General features: G+C 44.1%; 1 protein-coding gene across 1 annotated transcript; it reads left to right on the forward strand.

The window, feature by feature from the left end:
- The first annotated feature begins 7077 nt into the window (after positions 1-7077).
- On the forward strand, positions 7078-17726 carry LOC100501884 (uncharacterized). Its single transcript, NM_001196523.1, has 24 exons — positions 7078-7330; positions 7485-7579; positions 7796-7852; positions 8052-8202; positions 8319-8389; positions 8529-8653; positions 9479-9639; positions 9731-9872; positions 10121-10184; positions 10841-11020; positions 11108-11149; positions 11268-11372; positions 11451-11510; positions 11706-11783; positions 12136-12243; positions 12322-12387; positions 13835-13912; positions 14003-14136; positions 16091-16184; positions 16298-16375; positions 16458-16520; positions 16809-16877; positions 16973-17068; positions 17169-17726. The coding sequence occupies exons 1-24, from the start codon at positions 7282-7284 to the stop codon at positions 17508-17510; spliced, it is 2508 nt and encodes an 835-aa protein (NP_001183452.1). The 5' UTR covers positions 7078-7281; the 3' UTR covers positions 17511-17726.
- Positions 17727-21593: the final 3867 nt, after the last annotated feature.

Raw genomic sequence — 21593 nt, forward strand, 5'->3', positions numbered from 1 at the left:
GTAAGTAATAATCTGACCAACTAAAAGCAACTGCTTGACTTATCCCCACATAAAGCTAGTCCACTACAGCCAAACGGGATGCTTGCTGAGTATGTTGATGTGTACTCACCCTTGCTCTACACACCAAACCCCCCCCCCAGGTTGTCAGCATTGCAACCACTGCTCAGGCGAAGATGAAGCTGTGGAAGGAGACTTCCAGGAGTTCCAAGACTACGACGAGTTCTAGGTGTGGGTTAGCGGCAACCCCCCAGTCGGCTGCCTGTGAAGGCCGCGTTATCTACGTTTCTTTTCCGCACTTTGATTTATTGTAAGAACTATATGGACGTCTCAGACGTATGATGTAATCGACTATTTCCCTTATTAATACTATTTTGAGCACTGTGTGATGATGTCCATATTATGTAACTGCTGTGTACGTGAATAACTGATCCTGGCACGTACATGGTTCGCATTCGGTTTGCCTTCTAAAACCGGGTGTGACAGGAGGAGGGCATCAAACATGAGTTTTCTTCTCCCTACACCCCACAACAAAATGGTGTAGTGGAGAGGAAGAATAGAACTCTATTAGACATGGCAAGAATCATGCTTGATGAGTACAAGACGTCGGATCGGTTTTGGGCCGAGGCGGTCAACACCGCCTGCTACGCCATCAACCGGTTATATCTACACTGAATCCTCAAGAAGACATCTTATGAACTCCTAACTGGTAAAAAGCCCAATATTTCATATTTTAGAGTCTTTGGTAGCAAATGCTTTATTCTTGTTAAAAGAGGTAGAAAATCTAAATTTGCTCCTAAGACTGTAGAAGGCTTTTTACTAGGATATGATTCAAACACAAGGGCATATAGAGTCTTTAACAAGTCCACTGGACAAGTTGAAGTTTCTTGTGACGTTGTGTTTGATTAGACTAACGGCTCTCAAGTAGAGCAAGTTGATCTTGATGAGATAGGTGATGAAGGGGCTCCGTGCATCGCCCTAAGGAACATGTCCATTGGGGATGTGTGTCCTAAGGAATCCGAAGAGCCTCCAAATGCACAAGATCAACCATCCTCCTCCACGCAAGCATCTCCACCAACTCAAAATGAGGATGAGGCTCAAGTTGATGAAGTAGAAGATCAAAGAGATGAGCCACCTCAAGACAACGGCAATGATCAAGGGGGAGATGCAAATGATAAGACAAGGAGGATGAAGAACCAAGACCGCCACACCCAAGAGTCCATCAAGCAATCCAACAAGATCACCCCGTCGACATTCATAAGGGGGTAACCACTAGATCTCGTGTTGCACATTTTTGTGAGCATTACTCTTTTGTTTCTTCTATTGAGCCACACAGGGTAGAGGAAGCACTTGAAGATTCGGATTGGGTGGTGGCGATGCAAGAGGAGCTCAACAACTTTACTAGGAACGAGGTATGGCATTTGGTTCCACGTCCTAATCAAAATGTTGTAGGAACCAAGTGAGTTTTTCGCAACAAGCAAGACGAGCATGGTGTGGTGACAAGGAACAAAGCCCGACTTGTGGCCAAGGGATACTCCCAAGTCGAAGGTTTGAATTTCGGTGAAACCTATGCACCCGTAGCTAGGCTTGAGTCAATTCGTATTTTATTGGCCTATGCTACTTACCATGGCTTCAAGCTTTATCAAATGGACGTGAAGAGTGCCTTCCTCAATGGACCAATCAAGGAAGAGGTCTATGTTGAGCAACCTCCCGGCTTTGAAGATAGTGAGTATCCTAACCATGTGTATAATCTCTCTAAGGCGCTTTATGGGCTCAAGCAAGCCCCAAGAGCATGGTATGAATGCCTTAGAGATTTCCTTATCACTAATGGATTCAAAGTCGGAAAGGCCGATCCTACACTCTTTACCAAAACTCTTGACAAAGATTTGTTTGTATGCCAAATTTATGTTGATGATATCATATTTGGGTCTACTAACACATGTGAAGAATTTAGTAGGATCATGACACAAAAATTCGAGATGTCTATGATGGGGGAGTTGAAGTATTTCTTAGGATTTCAAGTGAAGCAACTCCAAGAGGGCACCTTCATTAGCCAAACGAAGTATACTCAAGACATTCTAAACAAGTTTGGGATGAAGGATGCCAAGCCCATCAAGACACCCATGGGAACCAATTGGCATCTCGACCTCGACACGGAAGGTAAATCCGTAGATCAAAAGGTATATCGGTCGATGATAGGCTCTTTACTCTACTTAAGTGCATCTCGACCGGATATTATGCTTTTCGTATGCATGTGTGCAAGATTCCAAGCCGACCCTAAGGAAGCTCACCTTACGGCCGTAAAACAAATCTTGAGATATTTAGTTCATACTCCTAAGTTTGGGCTTTGGTATCCTCGGGGATCCACATTTGACTTAATTGGTTATTCCGATGCCGATTGGGCGGGTTGTAAAATTAATAGAAAGAGCACATCAGGGACTTGCCAGTTCTTGGGAAGATCCTTGGTGTCTTGGGCTTCAAAGAAGCAAAATTCCGTAGCTCTTTCTACCGCTGAAGCCGAATACATTGCCGCAGGCCATTGTTGCGCGCAATTGCTTTGGATGAGGCAAACCCTTAGGGACTATGGTTACAAATTAACCAAAGTTCCTCTTCTATGTGATAATGAGAGTGCAATCCGCATGGCGGATAATCCCGTTGAGCATAGTCGCACTAAACACATAGTCATTCAGTATCATTTTCTAAGGGATCACCAACAAAAGGGAGATATCGAGATTGCATATATTAACACTAAAGATCAATTAGCCGATATCTTTACCAAGCCATTAGATGAACAAACCTTTAACAAACTTAGGCCTGAGCTAAATATCCTTGATTCTAGGAATTTCTTTTGATGTCTTGCATACATAGCTCATAAATATACCTTTGATCATATCTCTTTCATGTGCTATGACTAATGTGTTTTCAAGAGAATTTCAAAGCAAGTCATAGGTGTATTGAAAGGGAATTGGAGTCTTCAGCGAAGACAAAGGCTTCCACTCCGTAACTCATCCTTCGCCGTCCCTCCGAGCATCTCTCCGTCTTTGGTATAATCTTCACTCATATGTTTTATTTGCCAAAGGAGAGAAAGTAGTTCGAAAGGGCTCTAATGAATCCGTTTTTGGCGATTTATGCCAAAGGGGGAGAGAGCATGAGCCCAAAGCAAAAGGACCGCACCACCACCAATTTCAAAAATTTTAGTCTTTCAATTTGGTTTTAAAGAAGTATTTTCAAATTGGTATCTTATGTGTGATATGATTTCAAATTGATATACCCTCTTCAAAATCAACATCAAAACCCTCTTGAACACTAAGAGGAGGATTTCATTAAGGAGGAGTTTTGTTTAGTCAAAGGAAAAGCATTTTAAACAGGGGGAGAAAATTTCAAATCTTGAAAATGCTTCTTAAAATCTTATTCATTTACCTTTGACTATATTGCAAAAAGACATTGAAAAGGATTTACAAAAGAATTTGCAAAAACAAAACATGTGGTGCAAGCGTGGTCCAAAATGTTAAAGAAAGAAACAATCCATGCATATCCTATGAGAATTTCTATTGGCTCAAATTCTAAGCAACCTTTGCACTTACAATTATGCAAACTAGTTCAATTATGCACTTCTATATTTGCTTTGGTTTGTGTTGGCATCAATCACCAAAAAGGGGGAGATTGAAAGGGAATTAGGCTTACACCTATTTCCTAAATGATTTTGGTGGTTGAATTGCCCAACACAAATAATTGGACTAACTAGTTTGCTCTAGTCTATAAGTTCTACAGGCGCCAAAGGTTCACAATAAGCCAATAAAATGACCAAGAAAAGGGTTCAACAATGTGAGCAAGGGACAACCGAAGTGTGCCCTGGTCTGGCGCACCGGACTGTCCGGTGCACCACCGGACAGTGTCCGGTGCACCAGGGAACTCCAAGATGAACTCAACACCTTCAGGAATTCTCAGAGGCGCTTCGCTATAATTCACCGGACTGTCCGGTGCACCACCGGACAGTGTCCGGTGCTCCAAGGAAGAGCGGCTCTGAACTCGCTAGCTTCGGGAATCCGCTCCGCTATAATTCACCGGACATGTCCGGTGCACACCGGACTGTCCGGTGAGCCAGTGGAGCAACGGCTACTTCGCGTGCAACGGTCGACTGCAACGCATTAAATGCGCGCTTGCGCGCGCAGAGGACAGAGCACACGTGGGTGGCACACCGGACAGCCAGGCTGGCCCACATGTCAGAGCTCCAACGGTCGGAACCCAACGACCTGGTGACGTGGCTGGCGCACCGGACTGTCCGGTGCGCCATGCGACAGCAGCCTCCACCAAACGGCTAGTTTGGTGGTTGGAGCTATAAATACCCCCAACCACCCCCACATTCAAGACATCCAAGTTTCCCACCTTCCAACTACATTACAAGAGCTAACATTCAATACAAGGCACACCAAAGAGATCAAATCCTCTCCCAACTCCACACAAAGCTTTAGTGATTACAGAGAGTGATTTGTTGTGTTCATTTGAGCTCTTGCGCTTGGATCGCTTCCTTTTCTTTCTCATTCTTTCTTGAGATCAAACTCACTTGTAATTGAGGCAAGAGACACCAATCGTGTGGTGGTCCTTGCGGGAACTTCGTGTTCCATTTGTTTGAGAAGAAGAAGCTCACTCGGTCTGAGGGACTGTTTGAGAGAGGGAAAGGGTTGGAAGAGACCCGGTCTTTGTGACCACCTCAATGGGGAGTAGGTTTGCAAGAACCGAACCTCGGTAAAACAAATCCGCGTGTCACACTCTTTATTCGCTTGCGATTTGTTTTGCACCTTCTCTCGGACTCGATTATATTTCTAACGCTAACCCTGCTTGTAGTTTGTGTTTAAGTTTGTAAATTTCAGTTTCGCCCTATTCACCCCCCTCTAGGCGACTTTCACAAGTCCTGTAGACTGTTCGGTGTGCCACCCGCGCGTGCTCTGTCCTCTGCGCGCGCAGACGCGCATTTAATGCGTTGCAGTCGACCGTTGCGCGCGAAGTAGTCGTTGCTCCGCTGGCTCACCGGACAATCCGGTGTGCACCGGACATGTCCGGTGAATTATATCGGAGCGGATTCCCGAAGCTGGCGAGTTCAGAGCCGCTCTTCCTTGGGGCACCAGACACTGTCCGGTGGTACACCGGGCAGTCCGGTGAATTATAGCGGAGCGCCTCTGAGAATTCCCGAAGGTGTTGAGTTCAGCTTTGAGTTCCCTGGTGCACCGGACACTGTCCGGTGGCACACCGGACAGTCCGGTGTGCCAGACCAGGGAGCACTTCGGTTACCCCTTGCTCTTTTTGTTGAACCCTTTTCTTGGTCTTTTTATTGGCTTATTGTGAACCTTTGGCACCTGTAGAACTTATAGACTAGAGCAAACTAGTTAGTCCAATTATTTGTGTTGGGCAATTCAACCACCAAAATCATTTAGAAAATAGGTGTAAGCCTAATTCCCTTTCAACCTTGTTATCCATGCACATCCTCATTGCGGGTGAATGGGGAAGTGGTAAACCGAACACGTCCTTATCCAAAGCCGACGGCCTGAGAGGCGGACGGATGTTTGTTGCGTGAGGATGAGGTCGCGGCTGTCACACAGAGGATGGAGTTTGTTGCACGGAGGATGAGGTTGCGGCTGTCACGTCCTCATTGCGCGCGAATAGGGGAGCGGTAAGTCGGGCACGTCCTTATCCAAAGCCGACGATGCGAGAAGGTGGGCAGAGGTTTGTTGCGTGGGGATGAGGTGAACGGGGCGCTGAAGTCACATCGTTGTCCTACCACATACAACGGAGCCAGGCAACATGCCTCGCCGCCAACACCTCGTCCAGGAGCTCTCGGACAACGCCTGCCACAGAGGGAGGCAACGGGAACGAGCCACCGGAGCCACGGAGGGAGGCAGAGGGCGTGATGGCGCTGAGTAGCACAGTCGTCCCTCCGATGAACGGGTCGTCAGAGCTGTGGATGAAGGCAAAGGGCGTGGGCTGCCAGCACCTTGTCTCCGGAGCTCCTGAGCAATGGGCGCCGTGGATGAGGCAAATGGCACAAGAATGGGATGCCAGAGTCGCGGAGGGAGGCAGATGGTGCGCACCGCTAAGCAACACGATCGTCCCTCTGATGAACGGGTCGTCAGAGGGAGGCAGAGAGCGCGGGAATGGTGTTACCCAGGTAGAGGGCACCGCGAGGGGCGCAGGCGAGGCTCCTGCGATGAATGGGGCGTCAGAGTTGCGGGGGGAGGCAGAGGGTGCGACAACAACATCGTTACCCAGACAGAGGGCGCCGTGGAGGAAGCATGGGCGAGAGGCTGTAGCTCGACTGTTGGGCACGCACATGGCGACATGGTTGGGTTGGGGGAGGGGACAACGCAGGCCTAGGCTAGATCTGGAGGGACAACAAGTTCATTAAGACAGAATATAAGGGACTTTTTTTTGCAAAAGCGACGACGATAGAACCGTTGAACCATAAAAACTAATGCTTTATAATAGTAGAGATTCTATATGCTTGATGTTTTTGTTGTGTTAGGTAACATGCAATCTTATCATTGTTTGGATAAAAAAACACTATGAATGAACTAGTTACTAAGTTGTGCAAGATCATTGCTCGAAAAACGGGGCATATGTATAACAACTGTCGTAGTTAGGTTATAGCTTTGTCATGCTAGATTTAATAAAATTCAGGTGGAGATGCTCTCCTCTCGGCGACAGTTAAAAAATCTAAGTTATTCATGATTTTATTTACTTTGTACCACTGGTCCACCGCCAAATTGAAAATCCAATTTATTAAATTGGAAGATCATATTGCTACGAGAGTCTTCAACTAAAATATCTTCTCTACTAGTACAAAGTATTAGTTTCCACCATTTTTGTTGTAAGCTTCGAGCTTACGTTTATATCAACCTAACCAACAACACATATCTTTTTATACTCTATATTCAAATATAAATGGAACCTTACTAGCAAAAGTTCTAATAATAACTATACAATGTGCTCAAGCAACGGCAGGTAATCACAACAAGTGAACACTTCAACTTTTACAACTCTCATAATAGGAAGCGGGCTATTGGACTCCGCGCCCACCCGTTGAACGGCCGAGCTGCCAACGACGGGGAGTAGTACCCGCCGGCGATTCCACCTCTCTCGCCACCACCTCCCCTCGCGTGCGCGAGGGGAAGCCCGGCGCCCGTTCGCCGCCAGATCAGCTCCTCCGCACCACCCTCCCCTTCCAGATCCTTCTAGACCTCGCCAGATCCTCCGAGCGCGGGCGCGCGGGGCGGAGATCTCGCCGGAGAAATGGACAAGTCCAGCGCTCTCGAATACATCAACCAGATGTTCCCCACTGGTACGCGCGCTCCCGCTCGAATCGGATCGGTGTTTCCTCGCTGGCACGGGGACTTTGCTCGTGATGCTGTGCTGCGGCAATGCGCTCGTTTCAGTGTGTGTTGTTCGGAGCTCCTAGGGTACCAATTTCCTTCTGGTTTTGCTGTGACCTGCAGAGGCGTCGTTGTCGGGCGTGGAGCCGCTGATGCAAAAGATACAGAGCGAGATTCGCAGAGTGGACGCCAGCATCCTTGCTGCTGTCCGACAGCAGGTTTGGCCTTGTTGTCCCACGTTCTGTGTCATTCAGTGATGCTATTTGTAATGTGTATACTCTGTTTTGGGACAGTTAAACTGAACTGACCAAACTGACGTCTCATACTTTGATCAGTGCTATGTCAATGCAATTGCACCTAATGAAAATATGAAATTATGCTTTTGATCATGGTTATGCTACACTGGATAATGGAAAGTTTCTTTTACTTAACAGAGCAACTCGGGAACCAAGGCCAAGGAAGAACTTGCTGCTGCAACAAATGCTGTTCAGGTATTTTTTTTCCACTTGCTATGCACTATTAAGATTTCCCACTATGAAGCAACTGGATCAGTTGATTAAGCATCGTGCCTGTTGCCTGGTCAGATAACTGGATTAGTAAAACAATCTGGTTTCTGAATTTGTTGCAGCATTTAATAGCGCATTACAAGTGAAATAAAAACAAAGTTCTAATCATATTTCATACTAACAGGAATTAATGCATAAGATACATGAAATAAAAACAAAGGCTGAGCAAAGTGAAACTATGGTTCAAGAAATCTGTCGCGACATCAAAAAGTTGGATTGTGCTAAGAGGCACATAACAACTACAATAACCGCTCTTCACCGTCTTACTATGCTTGGTTAGTTTCTCTCCATCTGTATTCTGTCCCCCCCCCCCCCCCCCCTCTCTGTGTGTTATGATATAGCAAAGGACATCAACCTCAGCTAAATCATGTTGCTCCATACTTATGTACAGTTTCGGCTGTTGAGCAACTTCAGGTTATGGCATCAAAACGGCAGTATAAAGAAGCATCTGCACAGCTGGAGGTAAGAATAATTTAATTAGCTGATAAACCTGCATAGGCTCTAGAGTTGATTTCAATGGATGGAACATTTTAACACTTGTTGTGATCATTTTGCATGATTTTGCACATGATTTCCAACCAAATTTATAACTTTGTTCCAGGCAGTGAACCAACTATGCAGTCATTTTGAAGCCTATAGAGATGTGCCCAAGATAACAGAATTGAGAGAGAAATTCAAGAACATCAAGAAAATCCTCAAATCTCATGTATTTTCAGATTTTTCAAGGTACATAACAATTAGTCCTTTTTGTCATTGTGAAAAGATACCAGGCTAATACCAATTAGGGTACTGCCAATTTCTGTCTAATTCCTGAGCAGTAAACTAAGAAAAGGACAATTTGAGTCCATGTATCAGCTCGAAACAGGTGAACCAGGAACAATGCGTAATTGAAGTTCTAAATCAGTACTCCCTCCATCCCAAAAATAAGTGCACCTCTAGGATTTTGGTGAAGAAATCAACGTTAGTGATAAATTACATATATACCCCTATAAAAGGTGCTTTAAGATGTAATCATTGTGCTATGGGAATAGAGAAAGTAGAAAAAGATAATATCTTGGCGATGTAAAGAGGGTGCACTTATTATAGGACGGTGGAAGTAACATCTTTCTATTAGGTCACACACGTAGTAATGATTGTACAACCTTTTCAGTCTGATTACAGGGCAGCAATCATCTGGTAACAGGTAGGGGATCAGTTTCTTCTAGATGAGTCCCATACAAAGCCTGGTAGACCTGTTTTTAGAACAATGTAATATCTTGGCGATGTAAAGAGGGTTCTGGTCTTTTGCATCCTCTGAACAATGTATATATGTTCCCTAAATAGCTTGGTTTACAAAATACTCTTCCCTGCTTGTAACAAACAGTTTGGGAATTCAGCCTCACAGAGCATGTTACGTGCCTGGTCAATTGTAAGACAATCAAGCAATTCAGCTTTTTATTTTTTTCTCGAACACACAAAAGATCAATTCAATGTTTTGTTCAGTTGGCTGTTGTTATGCTATGCCTATTACTTCGTGCGGTGAAATAGTCTCAGTAATTTATACTTTTTCAGCTTAGGAACTGGGAAGGAAACAGAAGATTCCATGCTATTGCAGCAGCTATCTGATGCTTGTTTGGTGGTTGATGCATTGGAACCATCTGTAAGGGAAGAACTAGTGAAGAACTTTTGCAGCAAGGAACTCACCTCATATAGGCAGATCTTTGAAGGAGCAGGTCTGGCCTTGTATATGCTACACATCAGTCCGGTTGTAATTTTAGTACCAATTTACTTACTCCCCTAGTTCACTGTTATTATAAAAATCAGAACTTGCCAAGTTAGACAAGACCGAAAGAAGATATGCATGGATTAAACGTCGACTAAGGTCAAATGAAGACACCTGGAAAATATTTCCACCTTCCTGGCATGTCGACTATCTGCTGTGTATCCAGTTCTGTAAGATTACAAGGTCTGATTTTACCTTAAATAGTTCTGCAGTGTCTTGCTCCAAACTAAGATTGCATAGAACTTAAACAGCATTTCCAGTTGATTTTGCTTCTTGTTTGTTGCATTATATCAGTACTTGTTTTTGAATGATTTCGTACTCTTTAACCTATCTCTTTACTCCCTCAGCTGTAAATTTATGTTATAACATTATGGTCAATTCTTATCTTCCACCTTCCCAATCAGTTTGCCGGTGAAAATTCTTCTTTTCAGGGCCCAGCTTGTTGATATCCTTAATAATCTCAAAGAAAAACCAGATGTTGCAACTTTGTTATTGGTAATTCTCCTTGTGATTTATCTTACAATGCTGTGCCATTGATTTATATTTTGTAGCTTATTCGATATATCGTACAGCCTACTTTCTGTTATGTCTTCTAGGTCTTCAGGTATTCTTTTAGTATTCTCATTTTGCTTCAAGGCCCATTTCTATCAGATCTTCCATTCTCTGAAAGTAGCAAATGTTCAAGAGAACAAACAGAATTTATGTACTTCATGATGTTGTTGCATTACAATTGTTGAAGTGATAGAGATATCTCTGAAATGTTTGGTTAAGTGGTCTGAGTAGCACTTCTCACTTCCTCAGGTTCTGGGTTCGACTCCCCGTGGGAGCGGATTTCAGGCTGTGTGTTAAAAAAATCCTCTCCCTCGTCTGTCCCACGCCAAAGCACAGTTCTAATGCCCGGACCCCATCACGGTCGTTCTCACATGGGCTACGGTGCCGATGTGTATGGGTGGGGCAGGGGTTCGAGGGTTTTCGCGACCTGTGTGAGAATGTTTTCTTAATACAATGCCTAGGGTTGCCTCCCGCCCCGCACGCGGCAGGTTGAGCTTTTTTATCTCTGAAATGTTTGGTTGTTTGAGTTGAGCATGTGAACTCATCCATTTGGCGTGTGGAACATCTGTAATGACCATTTTGAGATTCTTGCAATGCAGGCGTTCCAGAGAACCATTGAATTTGAGGAAGAATTGGCAGAGAAATTCAGTGGTGGAACTACAAATGCTAGAAATAAAGAGACAACAAGTGATGATGAAGATGAGGGTGGGGGACACAATAAAATTGTTTCGGACATACGAAAGAAATATGAGAAGAAATTGGCTGCACCCAGTGATGAGGTTGGACAAGTATCTGTTGTTTAGTTTTTACCGTTTTTTCTTTTTATTATATATTTTACAGTTCTTCTAGCATCTCCTTACTGGCAGGACAAAGATAAGCAGAAAGATTTGTCAGTTCCTGGTGCTGGGGTTAGTGTTCTATGATTCTATCAGCTATGTGAAGTGCATACTTACTAGTTTTCCAGAAGTTTCTATGATGACCTGTTCTGTATATTCATATTTATACTCTGGCCCATTGTCCTTGCAGTTCAACTTTCATGGGATCATATCTTCTTGTTTTGAACCATATATGACTGTATACATTGAACTTGAGGAGAAATCTTTAGTGGATCAATTAGAAAAACTTGTCCAGGTACACACGACATAAATAAAATTGCAACCATGGTACTTGAGGTCTCTGTATCTTGAGCTCATCCTTCTATTCTACCAGGAAGAAAGATGGGAAATCGAGGAAGGAAGTCAGACGAACATTCTATCAAGCAGCATGCAGGTAGATAATACAATGTTTCCCAAAATTTTATAAGTGGCTAGCTCTGCCCCCCCCCCTCTTCCCTACCCTAGTTAGGCTGTAGATCCGTAGATCTCCAAAGTTTGTGCCGCTCGGTTTTGTATGGTACTCATCATTTTGTGCTCAGCAATTTACCAAAAGACTGTCTTAATCTGGTTTACAATTTCACATATGCAGGTTTTCTTGGTGATTAGAAAAAGCTTAAAGAGGTGCAGCGCATTAACAAAGAACCAAACATTGTTCAACTTATTTCAGGTAGGCACTTTTCCCTTCTATGTGCATTTCCTCATTTGCTGTGTATGGGCTACAACCTACAATGTCTGCTTGGAAACAAATATGAAGATCTTATCAGATACCAAATGGAAGGGATATAAATCAAATGAGGATACACTCACAAATATCTCAGATCATGAAAATTCACTTAAATTGTATAATAACATGAAGAAGCACAAATGGCCCCTTGATGTGTGTTGTTCATGCAATTCTCTTTTATTATCTACTTACTGCTTATAAGCTTCTTGAGTAGTTTGTTTGCATCACTTTAACGAGCCAATAAAGTATAGCCTCTGAATGGGCTCATAATTGTTCGGACCTTTATTTTTGCAAGGTATTTCAAAGAATACTCAAGGCCTATGCGGCTAAGTTATATGCCAGATTACCAAAAGGTGGAACTGGTATTGTTGCAGCTGCCACTGGCACTGATGGACAGATCAGGGTACGTGGTCACAGTTGAACCACCCTTGTTTTCCTCATTTATTTGACAGCAATTTATGTTCCTTTTACATTGCTGCAGACCTCAGACAGGGACGAGAGAATGATATGCTACATTGTCAACACTGCTGAATATTGTCATCAGACAGTAAGTCAACTTTCTCTTAAAGTATTATGGTAGACTGGTGTAGTATGAAATATAGTGAGATTACAATATGGACTTATTGTTGATTAGTTATCACATGCTCGACAGAAGCAAATTAACAGAAAGTGATGTAATCAAATTATGAGGCATATCTGTTTTTCACTGAATACTTGCAGACCTGTGCCACTTCATTTGTATGACATAGTTCACTTGCAAGTGCTACTATATTTTTTTTTCGAAAACGCAAGAGAGCTGCGTATCATTATATTAAGAAGAAAAGGTGATGTAAAAAGGGGAAACCTCTTACAATTCCGCACAAACCCACACACACTAGATGATAGTTAGAAATACAACAATAGTATGAACAGCTAGACCCATGACCATGGAAACCCAAAAACAAAAGGTCACCGATTAGTGCGCTGGAGCGAAAAGGATGCTAGCTAATCCACTGGCTCCAACCCTACACCAGAGGTGAGACTCCTCCTTGACCCACTTGATGACCATGCTAGAACAAGGCTGCACACCATTGAATACACAACGTTGCGGTGGTTCCAGATGGCCCAAGCTCCAAGTATGATCAAAGAATTGAGGCCCTTATACAGCCCCTTATATGCTGGATCACCCGGGACCACGACAACTCCTTCCCATCAATCTTCAAAGGAAGAGGTCTCATGGCTAGGAGCAAGGTGCTGCAATCGGACATATTTCAGAATCTGAAACCAAACTTCTCGCGAGAAAACGCAGGATACTAACAAATGGTTTAGGGTCTCCTCCTGATACACAACAGACAAAGAGTAGGGTGAGGCAGCCCCTTCTTTGCCAGACGGTCAGCTGTCCAGCAGCGACCGTGAACCACAAGTCTCTTTGAGATATGCCACTGCAAACAGCCAAACACTGATTAGTTCACAAGATGCCACTTTGGGCTTCAAAATAATAAAAATTAAATTCATCTCATTGCATATCTTCATCTTTTCAGAACTCCTGCATCCTGGCTAAGTGTATCCTGGCCTGCCACTGAACATAAGACCTATAATCAAGTACCCAGATTTATATTTTTTTCTCGAACGCGTAGGAGGACTGTACATCTTTATATATTAGAGAGAAGAAAAACACCCACAAAGGGCAAAAGTACAGAACACAAACACACACCCAAACACACACACACATACTCTTCTAAAGCACACACCAGGACAGGGATACCCGGATTTATATTACTAGTCCACATTTTTCAATGGACACCAATCATTTAGTTCCTCAAGGTAAGACCTTCCCCTGAAGCTGGGTTGGCAATGGTGGCACTGGAGATGGGCAGCTCAATAGTTTGTGGAATTTAGTGCTTAAGCTTATTGGTTGTTGCATCAGGCTATGTTTTCTTGTTGTGTGACATGCATGCGTTAACTGAGTTCGTCTCAAACTGACTACTCATTAGCTTTCTCTATAAATTTTACAGTCAGGTGAGCTAGCTGAGAATGTTGCTAAGATGATTAACCCTCAGTTTGCTGACAAGGTGGACATGTCTGAAGTTCAGGTGGCCAGTCTTGTTTTTGTCCCTAACTTATGTGAATATTTTATTGATATTACTGTTGGAGATAAGGCCTCAATACCTCAATACTTGCAGGATGAATTCTCAGCCGTGATCACAAAAGCACTAATGACTCTTGTTCACGGACTTGAAACCAAATTTGATGCTGAAATGGTTGCAATGACTCGCGTTCCATGGGCTACCCTTGAAAGCGTTGGTGATCAATCAGAGTAAGATTTTACTGGTAGCCTATGTTATTCTGTTGCATCCTTTGCTGATATTCATTCTGTGTGCTTTGGGCTCAAAAGGAATACTGGTCATACATGTCAGTCCAAATCCTTGATGAGAAATGTTATAATATGTTAGTTTGTCACATGTCATATTGTAGCAATGATGTCATGCATTTTTTTTCTCGAACACGTGGGAGAACCACGTATCAATATATTAAAAAGACAGGAAAAAGGACCCAGTACAAAGGTGCCAAGAAAGCACCCAAGGAAAAAAAGGAAAAACAAAAAACAAGCTACAGCCAAACCTGCCTAAGAGCAGCGGCCCACCAAGGCCCCATAACAAGGCCTCATCATGGATGGACAACAAAATTGCGTGGATGTTTGGGGAAGCATTGTCAAACACACGCATTTCTATGCTTCCAAATCAGCCAAGCTACTAAAATTACAATAGAGTTGAAACATTTTTTTCTTATGCTTAGACACATTTCTTTCTGCCTCTCTCCACCATTCCTGGAACACTGTAGCATCAGACGTGGGAGCAAGATGTTGCAGTCCCCGCCTGCTTAGCGTTCTAAACCATACTTCCCTCGTAAAGACACAAGCCACCAGCATGTGTTGCACTGTCTCATCTTGCTGGTCACACATGGGACATCTATCTAGGTGATCCATGCCATGACGCGCTAGTCGATCAGCCGTCCAACATCGGTTGAGAGATGCAAGCCAAATGAAATACTTGCAACGCGCGGGGGGGGGGGGGGGGGGGGGGCAAATTTTCCAGATTCTTTTAGCAGGCTCAAAGGTTGTTGCACCACCATGGAAGCGCATATAAGCAGAACTGGCCGAATACAGCCCCGAGGAAGATGGCAGCCACCGATGTTGGTCCTCAACATTAGGATGCAGCTGCACCTCTTGGAGTAAATCCCAGACCAACAAAAACTCAAACAGCACCTGTGCCGGAAGGCTTCCAGAGAGTGTTTGGACTGATCTGCACCTCCTTATTTTCATGGACACCCATCCATTGGCTGTTAAGGCTGCTTGGACTGATCTGCGCCTCCTTATTTTCATGGACACCCGATTTGTTAGAGCAGGAGCAATCTGGAGCAAAGATTGGCTATGTAGCCATTTATCTGTCCAGAAGAGAGTGTTTGCCCCATTACCAACCATAGAACACACAGGTTGCGAAGAGAGCTGAAGCAAATCTGTGCACCTTTATTTCAAAATCCGCCCAAGGCCTATCAGGTTCAGTTTTCTGGAGCCAAAGCCATGTGGTGTAGTTAATGTCTGAAGGGCGGACATGGTGCAGTGGTGAGAGCTGTTTCATTAAGTCACCAGGTCGCGAGTTTGGAGCAGCCTCTCCACATTTGCGGGGGAAGGCTTGACTCGGTTTATCCCTTCCCAGACCTTACTTGTGTGGGAGCCCCCGACATTGGGTCTACCTTGATGTAGATAATATCTTTCACTTTCTACTGGAATCTGGAAAGGAGATCAGATTTGATTTGCTTTGGCCTGCTAATTGGGAACTATCTTATCAGAGCCTGCATATTATACACTAATGCATATGGTGGATTGCTGGACTAACCGGGTTCATGTGGAGTTTGATTGTGTTAGAGTGGACACACTAACCAGTTTAACCCAAAAGCTTAAGCTTTTGGGAGAAGGTAGGCAATATACAATTCAACGACCCACTCACGTCTAGCCAGAGAGAAAGACATAAACTGTTATAGTGGATGCACTAACCAATTCAACCCAAAAGCTTAAGCTTTTTGGGAGAAGGTAGGCAATTCACTTATACACTTCAACAGGTTGGAGGTGCAGAATTATAGTACATTGAAATGTCATTTATCAGCATTTTGTTATAATATGGTAGCCTGCTAACATCCAATTTGCTTTATAAGCATTCTTTGACATTTTTAATTACAGAAATATCTAAATAGGATTCACTCTTGCGTGCCAGATATGTGAATGGTATCAGCTCTATTCTGTCAAGCAGTATTCCTGTGCTTGGTACCCTGCTTTCACCTACCTACTTCCAGTATTTCCTGGACAAAGTAAGTTCAGTATTCACCATCTTTGTAATTGCTAAAACCTCACATATCGTTCATCTTTTGTTATCACATATTGTCTGTCAGCATGGTCAGTTAACTTGTTTGTTCTGATCCAGCTTGCAGCATCTCTTGGGCCTCGGTTTTATCTCAACATATACAAGTGCAAACATATATCAGAAACTGGTGCACAGCAGGTACATGTTAAATGCCAGGCTAATTTTATTTTATTTACTACTCATTCGGACATATCTCATTGCTTTGCATTTTGCCCCCAAGATGCTTTTGGACACCCAAGCAGTAAAGACTATTCTCCTAGACATCCCAGCTCTTGGAAAACAGGTAACCTTAATCTGAACAGTTGTCTATGTCAGATATTATCTCAATTGTATGCATGTCTTATATTGTCTAGCAGTCTAAGTGGACTAATTCTTCTGTTTCATGTCTTATTGAGTCTGGAATGAAATCTGGCTGGAAACTGTGCATGTTCAGCTAAAATGATCTGATTCTTATGTACATAGGCTGCAAATGCAGCGGATCTGTGGTTGATGCTGGATTACAGCATATATATATGTATATATTATCATGGTATGTATCTTATATGCGGCTTCCTTGCATTGTGTGTTGCAGAGTACAGGTGCAGCTAGCTACTCGAAATTTGTCAGCCGAGAAATGGGTAAAGCCGAAGCTCTACTTAAGGTAAATTGGGGAGGACACTATAATGATTGCTGAAAAGGCACTTTGCTGAATGATTACCACCAGGTAGTATCAACTGATGGCATAACTCCATGCAGGTCATTTTGTCGCCAGTTGATTCTGTCGCTAACACATACCGTGCCCTCCTTCCCGAAGGCACGCCTCTTGAGTTTCAGCGGATACTTGACCTCAAGGTTTTTACATTAAAATCCGGCCCCTTTTGTATGCCAACTTCAACCTCCCAGGCTAATCTGACACCCAACTGTTTGCTTCTGCTGTTACTGACTATCACAGGGCTTGAAGAAAGCAGACCAACAAGCTATCCTGGAGGACTTCAACAAACACGCCCCTGCACCAGCCCCCGCCATCAAACACCCTGCCGTTGCTCCGACGGTGGCGACACCAGTTGCCACAGCATCTGTCCAGATTGTGCCCTCGGTGGCAACTCCAGCTGTTTCGATTACACCAAGCATGGCCTCCTTGAAGGGAGCACTGGCGAACCAAGAGGACGTCCTCGCCCGAGCTGCCGCCCTTGGGCGCGGAGCAGCCACCACGGGCTTCAAGAGGTTCCTTGCATTGACAGAGGCCGCCAAAGATCGCAAGGATGGGCCGTTCCGCAAGCTCTTCAACGCCTAAAATGTCGCTCACCGTTGTGTTCATAGTTCGTGCCCCTCGTGCAGTGAACATAGATATAGGAAATCCTTTCCACATCGTGTACACACCATTACCGTTAACCGACAGTCTATAACAACCATTTTGACAGATTATCCTATCCCATCCTGCGGAGAACGATTAGCTCAGTTGTAGCATAGAGATTTTGAGACAGTTTGAGCTATTAGATAAGTTTTTCCCCCTGGTTTTGTGCATGCAAACCCAAGATTCTATACTCGTGATTGAATAATCGTTTCTCTCCTTTTTTTTTTCTCCTTTTGACGATCTGAAGGACGTCGTCGTTGGCCGTCCGTCCATTCAGTACGTCCTTCCTTCGGATGACGACACGAGCCTAGCAATTTCTGCAGGGGTAGTTGGAAGATGGTACAATATCAATTACCGACTTACCGTGCTGCGAGCCTGCGACTGACATGCTTTGGCAACGGCATATGCACCCTAAAGGAATATTCGCTACGCAATCAAGCATTGAACATTCAAGCTGGATTCAACAAAACATAGCATTATTTTATAGTGGTTTCCTTCAGCCATTTGAAGGAATAGGATATTGCAGCTCCAAGCATGCAGCAGTGCTCAATCCATATCTGCCGTTTTTGAGCGTGTGAAAATGCTTCTTTTTCCTCATGAGAACTGCCAATCTGCCATGGAGATGGAGTGGCGAGTGAGCGACCACTGACCGGGGAGTAGGGGTGGTAATGGATCGTGATCCAAATAGTTCTTCACAAAATGTCAATGCCCTAAATAAATTATAGTTAAAAAATGACTAGAAATAAAGCCCGATCCTAACCCGCTTCGATCCTTAAATCTTATAGTGCAAAAATTATAGCCCATTGTCAGCCCTACCGGGGAGGTTCCGGGGTCATGTTGTGTTGTGCGGTGCGCCGGTTCCGCGGTGCCGTTCGTTTTCGGCAACGGCAAGACTGCTGCCAACGCAGCCCTCGCGTGCGTATGTGCGACCGAGGTTTAGTTCTATACTCGATGCGGTTTCTATATACACATCTTTCGTTCTCAAATATTTATCGTCCGCTAATTCATTTTAAATTAAAACGTGGTAAATAAAAAAACGAAGAAAATACTATATTAATAGACTTTATTTTAATAAAACATAAAATATATGTGTTCTTTTGCTTAGAGGATGTAAATGTGCAGTCAACAACCAAACTTTCACTTGTATATAATTTTACTATATATTTTTTTATATAAGCGGAAACCAGAAAGATGGTGACTATGAAAGTATGAAAACTGGTGCTTTTATTTAGGGCTTATTCGGTTTGACGCTAATCCATGTGGATTGAGTGAAATTAGATGAGTTTAAATCTATAAAAAGTCAAAATTCACCTTAATACATTCTAATCCCCTACAGCCTACATGGAATAGAAATAACTGAATAAGACCTTAGTAGGGATCGCCGATTTCTAAAATAGGGCAGGGCAGATATGTCACATACGTAATAGAGAAGGGGCTAAGTGTTTGAATGACAAGTGGGTCCATCAGCCATGGGTACCAGGGGAAGAGAAGACCAAGTCTATATACTGCCTAGCCAATAGGAGAGAAGGGAGAAAATTAAGACATTAGAGAGTTTGTGATATAAAGAGGACTACTCACACATCCTAAGATAGTTTGCGATAGAAAGAGGTGTACCCATTATTAAATATACATCTTATTGAAAGGGAAATGTGCCTTTGGACCATTTATATAATGTTTTGGTGATTAAGTGCCAACACATAATCTTTGAGTTGTTATGTGCCAAACAAGCAAAAAGTGCAAATCATATGACAAGGTACGTTTCTAGACTTAGTACATTGTTTTGAGTACTAACATATTGTGTCTAAGTGCTAGAAGCAGGAAAAGAAAGAATTGCAAAAGACTTGGCTGAGTACAGCCAAAGTCCAGCTCGGTCTGGCACACTGGACTGTCCGGTGGTGCACCGGACAGTGTCCGGTGCGCCAGGCCAGCCTCCGGTGAACAGGCCACTCTCGGGAAAGTTTGGCGGCGTACGGTTATAATTCACCGGACTGTCCGGTGAGCCAACGGCCGCCAGCGCAACGATCGGCCGCGCAATCCACGGGCAACGCGTGGCCCACGCCAACGGTCGGCAGGGGGCACCAGACTGTCCGGTGTGCACCGGACAGTGTCCGGTGCGCCAACTGCCTCGGCGCTGCAACGGTCATCTGCGCCAGAAAAGGAAGGAGATCTGCACCGGACTATCTATAGTGACTGTCCGGTGGTGCACCGGACTGTCCGGTGCACCACCCGACAGAAGGCAACTTTGGCCTTCCTTGTTGGCCTCCAACGGCTCCTAGCTGCCATGGGGCTATAAAAGGGACCCCTAGGCGCATTGAGGAGTTACCCAAGCACACTCTAAGCATTCCAAGACTTCTAGTCCTCACTTTCACACAATCGTTCATCGTTCTTGAGATTGGAGCACTTTTCGAGTTGTAAACTCCCCGCACATGTTTTGTGTGCTCATCTTCTCATTTGTGTGCGTGTTTGCGGTGTGGATTTAATTATAGTGTATGTTGCTCTTCCCAACCTTACTCCGTGCTTTCTTTGTGATCAATCTTGTAAGGGCGAGAGGTTCCAACTTGTGGAGATTCCTCGCAAACGGGAAGAAAACTATAAGGAAGAATATCGTGGTATTCAAGTTGATCATCGGATCACTTGAAAGGGGTTGAGTATAACCCTCGTCCATTGGGACGCCACAACATGGAGGTAGGCAAGTGTTATACTTGGCCGAACCACGGGATAAACCACTGTGTCTCTTGTGTTGTCTTTCTCTGTGATTATTGTGATTCACAAGAGCTCGCTCTATAGCCACTTGGTTCTATTGCACTAACATCTTTATAACCAAGCTTGTGGCTATTTAGTATTGAATTTTACAGGATCACCTATTCACCCCCCTCTAGGTGCTCTCAATTGGTATCGGAGCCGTTCTCTTCACGTAAGGGACTAATCACCCGAAGAGATGGATCCTAAGGGAAAGGGGATGGTGGTCAACGATAAGGAGAAGAAGTCCATCTTCAACAAGCCAAGAGATGACAATCCCACTGACTCTGGCTCGAGTCACAAGAAGAAGGACGGGAAGAAGAAGAGACGCATCAAGAAGATCGTCTACTACGACAGCGATGAATCTTCTTCTTCACCAAGAGACGACGACGACTATGACTCGTCTAAAAAGAAACCGGTTAATTAAAATTATTCATTTGATTATTCTCATATTCCATTCAATTCCAATGCTCATTTGCTTTCAATTCCACTTGGTAAACCTCCACACTTTGATGAAGAGGACTACTCATTTTGGAGTCACAAAATGCGTAGTCACTTATTTTCTCTCCATTCTAGTATTTGGGAGATAGTTGAGAATGGAATGCACTTTGATAGTACGGATAACCCAGTATTTATTAATGAGCAAATTCATAAGAATGCACAAGCTACCACTGTTTTGCTAGCATCCTTGTGCAGGGACGAATACAACAAAGTGAGCGGCTTGGACAACGCCAAGCAAATCTGGGACACCCTCAAAATATCACATGAGGGAAACGACGCCACCATGATCACCAAAATGGAGTTGGTGGAAGGCGAGCTGGGAAGGTTCGCGATGATCAGGGGAGAGGAGCCAACACAAACGTACAATAGGCTCAAGACCCTGGTCAACAAGATTAGGAGCTATGGAAGCACAAGATGGACGGACCACGATGTCGTTCGACTTATGCTCAGGTCTTTTACTGTTATTGACCCTCATCTTGTGAACCTCATCCGTGAAAATCCCAGGTACACAAAGATGACGCCCGAGGAGATACTCGGAAAATTTGTTAGCGGGCGCATGATGGTCAAGGAGGCAAGGTATGTTGATGATGCATTAAACGGCCCAATGCCCATCTACGAGCCGCAGCCCGTTGCGCTCAAGGCAACAAGCAGCAAGGAGGCGCTACCAAGCAAGGTAGCACAAGTAGAGGTTGTCGGACTCAACGAGGATGAAATGGCGCTCATCATCAAGCGCTTTAAGACCGCTCTTAAAGGATGCAAGGAGTACCCCAACAAGAACAAAAC

This window comes from Zea mays, chromosome 3 (genome assembly GCF_902167145.1).
Source record: "Zea mays cultivar B73 chromosome 3, Zm-B73-REFERENCE-NAM-5.0, whole genome shotgun sequence".
Taxonomy (NCBI): Eukaryota; Viridiplantae; Streptophyta; class Magnoliopsida; order Poales; family Poaceae; genus Zea; species Zea mays.

Coding starts and splice junctions, on each gene's coding strand:
- LOC100501884 (NM_001196523.1), top strand. CDS start 7,282: ATGGACAAGTCCAGCGCTCTCGAATACATCAACCAGATGTTCCCCACT. Junction 11,150..11,267: donor TGTCAGTTCCTGGTGCTGGG/GTTAGTGTTCTA, acceptor TTGTCCTTGCAG/TTCAACTTTCATGGGATCAT. Junction 16,878..16,972: donor AAGCCGAAGCTCTACTTAAG/GTAAATTGGGGA, acceptor AACTCCATGCAG/GTCATTTTGTCGCCAGTTGA.